Source organism: Denticeps clupeoides, chromosome 1 (assembly GCF_900700375.1).
Source record: "Denticeps clupeoides chromosome 1, fDenClu1.1, whole genome shotgun sequence".
Lineage (NCBI taxonomy): Eukaryota > Metazoa > Chordata > Actinopteri > Clupeiformes > Denticipitidae > Denticeps > Denticeps clupeoides.
The window spans coordinates 4,398,933-4,411,710 of record NC_041707.1 but is presented as its reverse complement, the minus strand read 5'-3'; the positions used below and the strand labels follow the sequence as shown (position 1 = coordinate 4,411,710).

General features: G+C 50.1%; 1 protein-coding gene across 4 annotated transcripts in view; it reads left to right on the top strand.

Moving 5' to 3' along the window:
* Positions 1-581: 581 nt before the first annotated feature.
* samd4a (sterile alpha motif domain containing 4A) overlaps positions 582-12,778 on the top strand; it is a 28,210-nt gene continuing 16,013 nt past the window's right edge. For 2 of the 4 annotated variants that reach the window (XM_028994557.1, XM_028994583.1), the window contains exons 1-2: positions 582-730; positions 1,205-1,630. In XM_028994557.1, the coding sequence (XP_028850390.1) occupies positions 1,435-1,630 (196 nt within the window). In that variant the 5' untranslated portion in view covers positions 582-730; positions 1,205-1,434. Of the gene's footprint in view, positions 731-802; positions 941-1,111; positions 1,127-1,204; positions 1,631-12,778 lie in introns of those variants that run through there. The other 2 variants (XM_028994566.1, XM_028994573.1) reach the window with 2 other exon arrangements.

Sequence of the window (12,778 nt, the reverse complement as noted above, 5' to 3'; positions counted from 1 at the left end):
TGAACTTACTTTCTTAAAAAAAAAAAAATCAACCGTCTTTCCGTCGCCGACTTTCCTCCCGTCCAACGCGACGTCAGGAATTTCCTTCACAAAAAAAAAAAAAAAAAAAAAAAAAAAAAAGCCGCGGACGACGAGGCGGCCCGGGGTGGTTCGCCCGCGACAGGACGGAATGCGGCGTGAGTGGACCGACCCCCCCCCCCAAAAAAAAAAAAAAAAAAAAACGTGCGGGACGCGGTTACCGTCGCGGGGAAACGCGGAGTTTTTTTTATTTATTTATTTATTTATTTATTTATTTTTACGCGGCCGCCCGTGGAACTTTCTCCCGAACTTGGCCGCCCCTCCCGTCCACGGACTGGGGCCCGGGGGGGGGGGGTCAACGTGATCCGGCCCCGGACCCCCCCAACCCTCGGGCCCGTCCCTCCTATTTCCGTGCCCCCCTGACGTAATGGCCCCCGCGTTAATCACTAGCATGTGGGAAGCGGCGCGGCGGGCGGCCGCGGGGCGGAGAGAACTCGGCCAAGATGGCAGAGCGGGCTGACCCGGAGTAACGGGGCTCCCGATCCCGCCGGAACCCACACTTTTTTTTTTTTTTTTTTTTTTTCTTCTTCTCAAACGAGCAGAAGGGCGACAGCGACGCGCCGCACCCGGTTTTTATTCTTATTATTTTATTTTATTTAAATTTTTTTTTTCTCTCAGCTCGTCGACGACTGGAGACGCGTGTACGTGTAACGTAAGCGGCGGCGGTTTCTTCTTCTTCTTCTTCTTCTTCTTCTCCTCCTCCTCCTCCTTCGCGCGGCGTTTTCTCCCCCCTCTCTTTTTTTCTTCGCGTCTCTCCGCCGCTTTGGGAACGTGCGGAGCGGGGTGGGCTTTTATTCGGCAACGGCGCTCCGCTCCCCTCGATCCCGCTCGGCGACGACCGCGCTGCGCCCGCGCCTTCCCGGTAAGTTGGCGGCGGCGGCGGCGGCTCTGGAAAGGCGGCCAATGCGGCAGATTCCCGGAATTCCAGTTTTATTTTTGGTCCGGAGCGTTGATGCGCCACTGCGGATCGGTGGGGGGGGGGGGGGGGGGGGGGGGATCAACAGGCCAATGTCGCATTAAATTTCGGGAGGATATTGTGAGGAGCTATGTGTGTGTGTGTGTGTGTTGTGTGTGTGTGTGTGTGTGTGTGTTGATGCTCGTTCCTAATCGTGTTTGTGTCCTGCAGGTCCAAGGACTCCCCTGTGGAAAATGCCACCCGGCGGAACCCTGGTGTGACACCCTGCAGAGCCACCCCACTCCGACCACGCCTCGCTCAGCCCGACGCCCGGGGCCTCGCCCCCACGCCGGCGATGGTGGAGTGACGCGACCCCTCGGCGCGGCGTAACGAGGGGAACGTTCGGGAAACCGCGACCAGGACGTTCTGATCCCGATCCCACCGTCCCGTCCCCCCGGACCATGATGTTTCGCGACCAGGTGGGCGTCCTGGCGAGCTGGTTCAAGGGCTGGAACGAGTGCGAGCAGACCGTGGCGCTGCTGTCGCTGCTGAAGCGGGTCAGCCGGACCCAGGCCCGGTTCCTGCAGCTCTGCCTGGAGCACTCGCTGGCGGACTGCGCCGAGCTGCACGTTCTGGAGCGGGAAGCCAACAACCCAGGTCGGTCCCGCCCGTTAGTACCACGCGCCGTGTACTGGATCCTGTCGCTGGTGATGAGCCCGGTCGGGTCGGGGTTTCTGGCACCGGCCCCTTCGAGACGGACCTGTGGTCCGGTGCGTTTCATCGATCCGTGTTTTCGTGTCGTTAATTAGATGCTCGTTTTGCCGCTGTGCCTCTCTGTACATGCTGCATCATCATCATCATCATCATCACCACAGGTGCTCTAGACGGTGATGGTGATGGTGCCAGAGCACCACGTTTTGTGCTAGACGGACAAACTTTTTACTACAAAGTTTGTTAAGCGGACCACGCCCGATGACACCGGAACTTGGGCCCCGCGGCGACGGGTCCCGAACCGGAGGGCAGCAGGCGGTCAAGCTTTTCCCTGGCAGCGTTCATCTCCTCGAGAGAACTTTTCAGTACTTGCCGAATAATTATTGCATCAATCAGACGCCCTTGTCCAGAGCGTCTTACAACCAGTAGTGACAGGGGACAGTCAGGGTTAAGTGTCCTGCTCAGGGACACGATGGTAGTAAGTGGGGTTCGGACCTGGGCCTCCTGGTTCGTAGGCGAGTGTGTTACCCGCTAGGCCACGACCTCTGCTTCACGTGACCTCTGTTTCGTGATCTAGACGTACCCCGCACGTTTGTGAAAGCGAAGCGGCCGTCGCCGAAGACGCGACTGTTTGGAAAAGAACCGTACAAATGAAAGGAATTCACGATGACCCACTTATTTCCTTCTGGAAAGAAGCCGCCTTGTTCCGCGGCCCCAAGTCATGCAACTTGTTTTGTTGCTCTTCTCGGCATCATAAAAAAAAAAAAGTTTCCCTCTGAGCATTGTGAAGGAGACGGATCGTCCTGTCGGAACGCCGGCCCTCCACCCCCACCCCGACTCCATAGGCAGAGTGTGAGGGGTGGGGCGGGGCGGGGCCGGGCACAGACAGGAGGGCCACTGTTGTTATGAATGACTGACTTCATTCTGCTGCTTCCCCCCCCCTCCTCCTCCTCCTCCTCCTCCTCCTTCTTCTTCTTCTTCTTCTTCTTCTTAAATAAATCACCGTAAATTATGAACCCGCACATTTAAAAAAAAAAAAAAAAAAAAAAAATGCATCTGGAACTTGATTTTTACCCAATTAGTAGGAATTTCTAATTCGGACTAAGGAAATAGAGAAGTGAAGTGATTGTCATTGCGATGCACAGCACACGGTGCACACAGTGAAATGTGTCCTTGTATTTAACCCATCACCCTGAGTGAGCAGTGGGCAGCCATGACAGGCGCCCGGGGAGCAGTGTGTGGGGACGGTGCTTTGCTCAGTGGCACCTCAGTGGCACCTTGGCGGATCGGGATTCGAACCGGGATAGGCCACCATATTATACCACAGTAGAGTCATTTTTGGCCGTTAAATTGTCCAATCCTGATAAAAATGCCCGACGTACAGATATCATTGGGCACGCTGCGCTTATTTTCATTTCAGTCAGGTTCTCAGGAAATGGAAGCTCGGTTTATCCTGATCGGTTGGAGAATTCCGCGGACACGCCCCCCCCCCCACGTTCTGGCTTCGGCCGGAAAGAAAGCCGGGAAGCTGGCCCTCGGCTCCCGTGTTCCCGGGACATCGCCTGGAGCCTCGGGAAAGGGAATCTGACAAAGTTTTGAATCGAGCACTAACTATTCTTGCTTTGCCGTTTGAACGTGTCGCTTTGTTTGGTCCCAGTTTGGTACCGCCGTGCGCCTACGAGACTGGAAGCTACGAAGGGTGCTCTGGATTGGCGGGGAAGGGCGTCGTAGCCGGACGCTGCGGACCGGTTCCAGGCGTTAAGAAACGTTCGGTGACGTGTGGGTCTCGGACCGCGGTTCCAGCCGCTTGCTCGGCCACGTTAAGTACGGCTTCTCGACGCGTGGACCCGCAAAACGCCGCCGTATTCCGGCCATTCGTACGGAGGAGTGAATAATGGCTCTTTAATTATGAATCGTTTGGACCACAGTTCCCCGGGGCGGCAGGGCGCGGACGGTCGTGAGACGCCGAGTCTCACGCTGCACGCAGTCGGGAGTCGCGGGCAAATTTGGGACGAATCCAGATGCAAATTTGCAGGTGCCGTAAAACCCGGGATGGGTGGGGCTGGGACCGCGCTCATTAAAATAAACACACACATTGTTGGACAGTTTCACTCGTGCACTTTCTGTAAATGAAGGTGTTTTGTGTCACCACACACACACACACACTCACACACAGCGTGTGCATCTTCATCCTGAATGCTTTTGTGCTGATCTGGCCTGACATCAGCAGATGAGTCAAGGCCCGTCAGCGAGATGCGGGACTCGTTCCATCAGGCGTGTCCCGAGGACAACAGCGGAAACCTGTAGCTCGGGAATTATGGGGCCGGCACGCCGAACGCGGTCCAGCGCGATTCCGCAGCTTTCACGGCTAAAGACAGAGATGAGGGGCGCGCCCGGCTCTGCTGCTCGGTGATTCGGGTTGGACGCGTTGGACATTTTGTCCATTTAATGATTCTGAGATGTAGGGCTTGCTTTTACAGTGACCGAGCAGGTGAAGAGGTGGCTTTGACTCGGCTGCTTTGATACTTTGACCTTCTGGTTTCTAGAAGGTCAGAAGGTTTGACCTCATGAACTTCTGTTTTGCCCTAGGGGTTCCCTCTAAATGGTAGATCAAATTAGATTTATTTTTTTTGTGTGCTTCCCTGGCTCTGAAACACCGATTTATCTGGATTGTGGTGAGATAATAATGTCGAGAAGGCTGGTGTGAATGTCCGCTGTGAGTCCTTAATTCTTACGCTGTCTGTGTCCCTTGTTTTCACATTTCCCTTCACATACACTTTACGTAGCCCGGTTTGTCTGTCGCGGACACTCGGAGTCGGGCCAGCAGTGGCCTGGCGGGCAAGGAAGCAGTTTCAAAAGTGTCACTCAGATCCCTTGAGCAAGGTGACATCCCTTGCCCGCTATTCCCTGGGCGTCTGTCCTGGTGCCTTCCATATATATATACACAGCACAGGCCAGAAGTTTGGACACCTCATTCAATGTGTTTTCTTTCTTTTCATGACCATTTACGTTGGTAGATTCTCACTGAAGGCATCAAAACTATGAATGAACACGTGTGGAGTTCTGTACTTAACAAAAAAAGGTGAAATAAGTGAAAACATGTTTTATATTCTAGTTTCTTTGCTCTGATTACTGCTTTGCACACTCTTGGCATTCTCTCGATGAGCTTCAAGAGGTCGTCACCTGAAATGCTTTTCCAACAGTCTTGAAGGAGTTCCCAGAGGCGTTTAGCACTTGGTCCAGCTCACCCCAAACCATCTCGACTGGGTTCAGGTCCGGTGACTGTGGAGGCCAGGTCTCCACTTTTTGTTGAGTACATAACTCCACATGTGTTCATTCATAGTTCTGATGCCTTCAGTGAGAATCTACCAACGTAAATGGTCATGAAAATAAAGAAAACACATTGAATGAGAAGGTGTGTCCAAACCTTTGGCCTGGACTGTATAAATTTAAAAAAAAAAAAGTTTAGTTGCAGTAGGGCCAATCATGGATTAAGCCTGGTTTGCACTGGGATGAAACAGGAAGATGACCTATCGTGTGTAGATGTAGCAAATCACACGCCCACCCGAGCACTTTCACAACAGTCCGTAGAACAGGTCAGACTGGAAAATGGACAAATAATCGCCTCTTTGGGGGGAAAAAAGACGGAAAAATATTGTTTGTGCAGTAAATGTAAATAATAATGGATCCATATGAATTAGTTTAGCCTTATGTAAAGACTGTTTCATACGTTTTATGGTTAAAAATGCACTTGATCAGGTTAGTCCCTTCATTTGCATGGTGTTAGAAGGTCTGGCGACCGCCGCTTTCTTTGCCTGAAGTGCACGTTGACGGGTTTCTTTATCACACCGTGGTCTCTTCCTCTGTCTGATCCCTGAGAAGTGGGACGCTGGAATGAAAATGTTTTATATGAATTCCCATCTTGTGAATGCAGTCGTCGGCCCAGCTGCGGTTATATGTGGCACATGCCTTCAGCTGGACCATGGATTGATCTTGCATGGACCTGGTGTAGACCTCGAGTGACTTAGCAGCAGCTTTACTTTACTTTTCTTTTACACGGCGTAATGAGCTTCCAGCCGGATATTTCCTGTACCGTCACGTCTCGACCTGCTCGCCACATCTGGGAATGGGGGATGGTTTCTTTCTGGGAGAACTTCCTGCCCAAACCAGCTCCTTCTCCTCCTCCCCTCTGCAAATAGCAACGGCCACCCCGCGGTCCCATTGTTCTGTGGTTTACATAAACGGACACCTCGGAACGAAGGGGAAATGCAGGCGCAGATGCGCTTCGCCTTCTGTTCGCCTTCTCGTTTTTTTCAGTCCGACCGGTTCGGTTACAGTCGCACGCACCTTGGCTGCTGCAGACGGTCACGATTCTTTACCTTACACGTTCCTTTTTTCATTCAGGAGACGAGTGCATGAAGCATTTTGAACGTTTGTCACAGATTCATGCAATGTACCATTTTTTTTTTTTTTTTGGTTTATTTCTTCTTGACCTTTTTATAAAAAAAAAAAAAAAAAAACATATGTTTTTCGTGGAAGAACCGCAGCAGGTAGAGAAATGAAGACTTCTTCCACAGAGGAACACGATTCTCATTCTCCTGCAGACGAGGAGAGGGGCCGCAGCAATGCCGGGCCCTGGCCACTTCCTTAAATAGACCTGCAGACTCTGAAATCCTCCGACCCGGAGCTCGCATTCCGAGGATGGTTCCGACTGCGACATTCTGAGCCGCGCTCACACACGACCCCTGGAGCCTCCGCAGGTAGCCTCCAAACCCGGACGCCGCTCGCCCAGTCACCGCGCCACTTCCTGCCAGCGCCGGGGCCATTTGTCTCCCCTTACATTTACAGCATTTATCAGACGCCCTTATCCAGAGCGACTTACAATCAGTATTTTACAGGGACAGTCTCCCTGGAGCAATTTAGGGTTAAGTGTCTTGCTCAGGGACACAGTGGTGGTTAGTGGGATTCGAACCCGGGTCTTCTGGTTCATATGCAAGTGTGTTACCCACTAGGCTACTACCACCCTTAAACTGACACATGGATGGGACTGAACAAAAGAACTAAAAAAGCCCCGGTGCAGGACAGCAGGCCTTGCCAGGAGTAGATGCACATGGTTTATTTTGAGTTAATATTGCAATTACCATCGATTAGATTTTATTGCTCGCTGGGCTGGATTAGGACCTGGTGATTATCTCCAAATATGTCGATCCGTAGACCGTTGGAAAACAGACAGACCTTTATTTCAACATATGAGCAAATAATGGAAGATGTGCGTAAAATACATTTTAATTATGATGCAGATGACTGGCGGAAATGATCCAACTATGAATGCGCATGTTGCAATAACAGCATAGGAGCATTTTGGCCTGGTGACTGTCAGATAGTTTTCATTGTGGAAGTTTCTTACATGTTAACAGAGAGCAAAGGTTTTTTAAATCATTGTAAATTATTTGTTTATTCAGAAATAATATATTTTAGTAGGGCTGAACGATAATGGCCAAAATGCTAATCACGGTTATTGTTATCAGTATTCTAATCACGATTATTTGTTGTTTTAGGTAAAAACACATTTTTATTGCACTTTCTACAAACGTTAAGCACGCAAGGCTATCAGATTTTTGACAATGAAAACCAGCCTGTCAACATTTTCTGGTTTAACCTGCCTTCGGTCATCTCTTATAATAAAAATACTTTTAACATTTTTTTTATTTTATATGAAAGATTAAGATCATGGTGAAACCGGTGCAACATACTTGATTCCCACCAATGGTTCTATTACACACTTGTTGAGAGAAGCTTGCAGTGGGTTGGAGTCTGCTTTTTAGTATTCAAGAGCCTGTCCACATGAGAACGGTTTTACGTACGATGGGGAAATTTATTTCCAATCTGGGATTGCATCAACGTCCAAAGCGGTGTTTCATGCGACCCAGAACGGTTATTTTCTAAAACTTGTTTTAGAGTGAATTTCTCTTTTCCGTGTGGACTGCGAAGTGGCTATTTTCCTCCAACCTGACCTATAACCCCACATGCATCATACATATTTACATTTACGGCATTTATCAGACACCCTTGTCCAGAGCGATTTTTCAACCAGTAGGTACAGGGTCGCTCAGGGTTAAGCGTCTTGCTCAGGGACACGATGGTAGTAAGTAGGGTTTGAACCTGGGACTTCTGGTTCGTAGGAGAGGGTCTAGCATGCAACAGCTGCATCAACTACGTGAAATCCTCTTTCTACGGTGAACATTTCAAATGAGAAGGCAAGGCTGGAGAACAACGAACTAGACGCCAAACAAGGAGAGCGGGCAGTTACAGCGCCACCTACAGGCGTGGAGGGGGTTAAAACAGCGTTCGGCCAAAACACACTTATTTTTTTCTACATTTACATTTACAGCATTTATCAGACGCCCTTATCCAGAGCGACTTACAATCAATATTTACAGGGACAGTCCCCCCTGGGGCGACTTAGGGTTAAGTGTCTTGCTCAGGGACACAATGGTAGTAAGCTAGTAGCCTTCTCGTATGGACGGTGGCCCGAAAGCGCCAACCTCTGAACACACTTAGTAAGCGAATGCCTTGTGTCGTGGCCTACAGCCTTATACCGACCGCCGTTGTTCGTTTCCGATGAATCTCTGAGACAGCGACGCCCCTGCGTGTCTCGGTTCTGCTACGTTTTTTTTTTTTTTTTTTTTTGTTTAAGCGAACAGATGCGCCCCTGCGATGCACTTCCTGCGGAAGATCCCGAGAGCCGAGAGAGAGAGAGAAACGCGCCAGGCCATCATCTGCGGCGAACAATGGTGCCGGCCTGACGGCGGCCGCTACTGACAGAGGCAGGTGTTTCCCAGCCTGTTGTCCCACCAGCCGAGCTGAATAGACAGTCAGCCTACGCCACTATTTCCGACCCGGGGCGGGATTAGAGGTCACGAATATATAAATGGAACTCAAGGAAGAGCAGGCGCACACACGGACACGCACGCGTGTTTTGTAGTTTATACGCGTGTACGTGCAATGCCCCCTCGAGTAAGATCTCCAAAGCGTTCGAAATTAGGAGAGAGTTTCCTGCTTCAACGCGAGAAGCGGACACGGGTGCATCTAAAAGTAAACCGAGTTTTACTGGCAGATGAATGTTGGTATTCTCTATGGCGCTGGAGGCAGGACACGATGCTGGAAGTTCACGGCAGAAGGTGGCGGGTGGCGAGGTTACTTGCAGCTTTCGCACATTTCACGCTGCACCGTACAGCTCCTCGGTGTGGCATCTAGTTCAGTATGATGTGTGAAAATGGCTGAAGGTGGATTTGGATGTTTTAATGAAATATGCTCACATAAATATGTGAACGTGAAGTGATTGTCATTGTGATGCACTGCAGCACAGCACACAGCGAAATGTGTCCTCTGCTTTTAACGCTCACCTAGGGGGAGGAGTGGGGGGGGGGGGCTTTGCTCAGTGGCCTGGGACGGCTCGGGATTTGAACCGGCAACCTTCTGATTACGAGGGCGCTTCCTTATCCGCTAGGCCATTACTGCCCACCAATGGTGGCGAAGTGCAGATCCGGGTGGTAAGAGGGTACGATGCCCACCAGCTGTGACTTCTTCCACGGTATCAGTGGGCTTTCTCAGAGATGGACATGTTGTAGACAATAACGGGGATGCAGTGCTGTCCTCAAATGTCCTGCAAATTTCTCATTTGATGGGCTTTTAACATCAATGCCGCCTGGCAGAAATTAAAATATAGTGTTCAATAGAGAGTTTTAAGTGTTCATCAGTACTGGGTAGTCGTCTATCCATAATGCTTTGCCTTAGGAAGAATTATGAGATTTTTTTTCTATATCATGTTTATTTACATTTACAGCATTTATCAGACGCCCTTATCCAGAGAGTAGTTACAGGGACAGTCCCCCCCTGGAGCAATTTAGGGTTAAGTGTCTTGCTCAGGGACACAATGGTAGTACGTGGGATTCGAACCCGGGTCTTCTGGTTTATAGGCGAGTGTGTTACCCACTAGGCTACTACCACGCCCGCGATGAGCTACTCCAACCCTGATTCCGCTGTGCGTGTTAAATTCGGGGAGTCCGTTTAAGGAAGTGTTATCGTTCTGGCCAGGGGGGCGGCTGATCTCAAAGAGAAAAAATGTCTAACCAGCGCCGTCGTTTCGGATGCAGCCCGCCCGAGTCGGAAACTGCACATTCTTCTGCCGGGCCTGAGGTATGCCAGCACATTCCATACAGCTGAGCTGGAGCGCCGGGTCGGAGGGATGGGTGGACCTTTCTTCTCCCTTTCCCTCTGCCACACTCTCCCTTTTCCTCCCTCCTTTCCTTCCCCTGCTTCGGCATTTTTTTTTTTTTTTTTCCTCCTGGAAAAACTTCTCCATTTCGGGAGGGTAAAAGTACAGACAGACTGTTCAGACGTTTTACGTCTTCCCCGAAACGCTGACGTCTCGACCAGGATTCCCTGTCCTCTCTTGGGTGGTGCCGGGGAACGTTTAATGAGCGTCTCGGTCCAGACCCATGTTGTGGCTGTCGTGTTTTTGCCGGGGGCAGGGGGACTCTGTTCCGTCAGGAACAAGCACTGTTGACTCGACAACTATAAAAAAAAAAAAAAAAAAACCCTGGTTGCATGCTGTAGCACGGCTCCTTGTGTTTGTTTTGCTAACAGGATAAATGCAGGAGCGCGGTGTGGCCGTCGTGACCAGGCCCGCCTCCGACGTGGCCCCGTTTTTCCGTGTGGCCTTTTTTTTTTGTTTTGCGTGAAAATGCAACCTCCAACCTGACCTTTTACATTTACAGCATTTACCAGACAGTCTTATTTACTTTACTTTATTTAGCAGACGCTTTTATCCAAAGCGACTTACAAGAGGAAGACACCAGCAATTCTCGTTCGATTTCTATAGAATATTGAGTTTACAAACTAAGAGCCCTGATAAGGCTCAGACTTGTCAGTGAAGCATGCTCGGAGATTGTTAGGTGCTAGACGAATAAAAATTATAATGTATTTATACATTTTGTATTTGTTTATTCAATGTGCTTGTGTAAGAGTTAGATTTGTCTGTAATATTTTTTGAACAAGAGGGTTTTCACCTGCTTATTAAAAGTGGTGGTAGTCTCGGCTAGTCGTGTGGAGGAAGGCAGGTTGTTCCACCAGCCAGGGACAACAACGGAGAACAGAGATGATTGGAATCGGAGACCCCGTGAAGAAGGAATTTTTAGTCTCCTTTCATTTGCAGATCTGAGAGAGTGTGCAGGAGTGTAGCTAGGTAGTAGTGTGTTGATGTAGGAGGGCGCAGTTCCATTTACAGCCCTGTAGGCAAGCATCAAGGATTTAAACTCAATGCGAGCAGCTACCGGGAGCCAGTGGAGGGAGGTAAGAAGAGGTGTAACATGGGTGTATTTTGGCTGATTGAGACGAGCTGCCATATTTTGGATCATCTGGAGTGGATCATCTTATCCAGAGCGACTTACAATTAGTAGTTACAGGGACAGTCCCCCCCCCTGGAGCAACTTAGGGTCAAGTGTCTTGCTCAGGGACACAATGGTAGTAAGTGGGGTTTGAACCTGGGTCTTCTGGTTCAGAGGCGAGTGTGTTACACACTAGGCTACTACAACCCAGTCATTCTGAAACCTCCTCTGGCTGAGCTGGACTGGTCAGCCCACTAGAATCTGACTGACTGTCCGAGGAAAGATTGCTTTGCATGTAGGACTCTGTGATAGAAGGGCAGTGTGTGTCTGACCTATAACCCCAAACGCACCCTACATACAACAATGGCTGATAACAGGCATGTGGTTGTGCTGCAACACTCATTTGGGGGCAGCGGTGACCTAGCGGTAAAGAAGTGGACCTGTAATCGGACTGTTGCTCCCTCTGGGATGGGTTAAATGCAGGGGTCACATTTCACTTGTGTGCACCACATGTGACAACTAATCACTTTCACTGCAGCAGCTAGTGGGAAAGGAAAGATAATTAAAAAAAAATAATTCAGATTTCATCGTTGCTCTCCTAGGGAAGACGGCAAGCTGGTGGTTTGAAGGTGTGGGTGGTGTTCTGCTGGGAAACCTTGGGTCCTGCATTTGCGTGGATTACACCCCTTCATGCAAACCGCATTACCTGATGGCAGCGGCCTAACGCAGCAGGAATGTTGGTTTGGAAGTCCAATCAAGCATTTGTTGTGTGTCTGACCCATGGAGTCACCATCAACTTACTGGACTTAAAGTATCCACTTCCTTTTACATTTACAGCATTTATTAGACACCCAAATCCAGAGCGACTTCCAATCAGTAGTTACAGGGACAGTCCCCCTGGAGACACTCAAGGTTAAGTGTCTTGCTCAGGGACACAATGGTAGTAAGTGGGCTTTGAACCTGGGTCTTCTGGTTCATAGGCGAGTGTGTTACCAACCCACACTACCACTACTACCACTTCTGATGTCTTGGTGCCACAGCGTACCTTCAGAGGTCTAGTGGAGTCAGTCCCTCAATGGGTTGCCAAAGGGCGAAGGTGCTCTGTTTAGCAGGTGGTACAGATGCTTTCAAATCCTGGATAAACTGACCCTCCCAGGGGGGAAAAGGGGTGGAAAAGGTTTCGATTCCTGTGGCTTTTATGGAACAGGGACCAGGAGGGTCACCCTTGTGTGATTGCGTCTCACCAAGCAAGCTTCAGACAAGCTTGTCTGCGGCTTGTCTGGCATGTTGATGTACGACCCCTCATTTCATGCGTCTCCGAGCTGATGTAATTAAATGGGTCGTCTGGTATAATCAACTGCAACTCTTAGGGCCACGCCCGCAGGGCGGCGGAGGTGTGGGGCTAAAGCGATGCTTTTTCTTTTTACTTTATTTTTAAAAAATTTCGCAGGAAATGCAGAAACACTTCAGCGAAGGTTGAACACACATCGTTGTAGCAGAACCGGCGTAATTAGATGCCGACACGTCACGCCGTGTGACGATCTTGGTCAGGCGCTGGGCCTTGAGGGCACTGATGGATTGTGGGAAAGGACCCCCGGAGCGTCAGACGCGAGGTGGTGCCGTGTCCAGGAGGAGCGAGAAGAAAGAAAACGCTTCTATTTTAGGCAGATAGGAAGGCCGAGCGGAGAGCAAATTACGGCAGAAC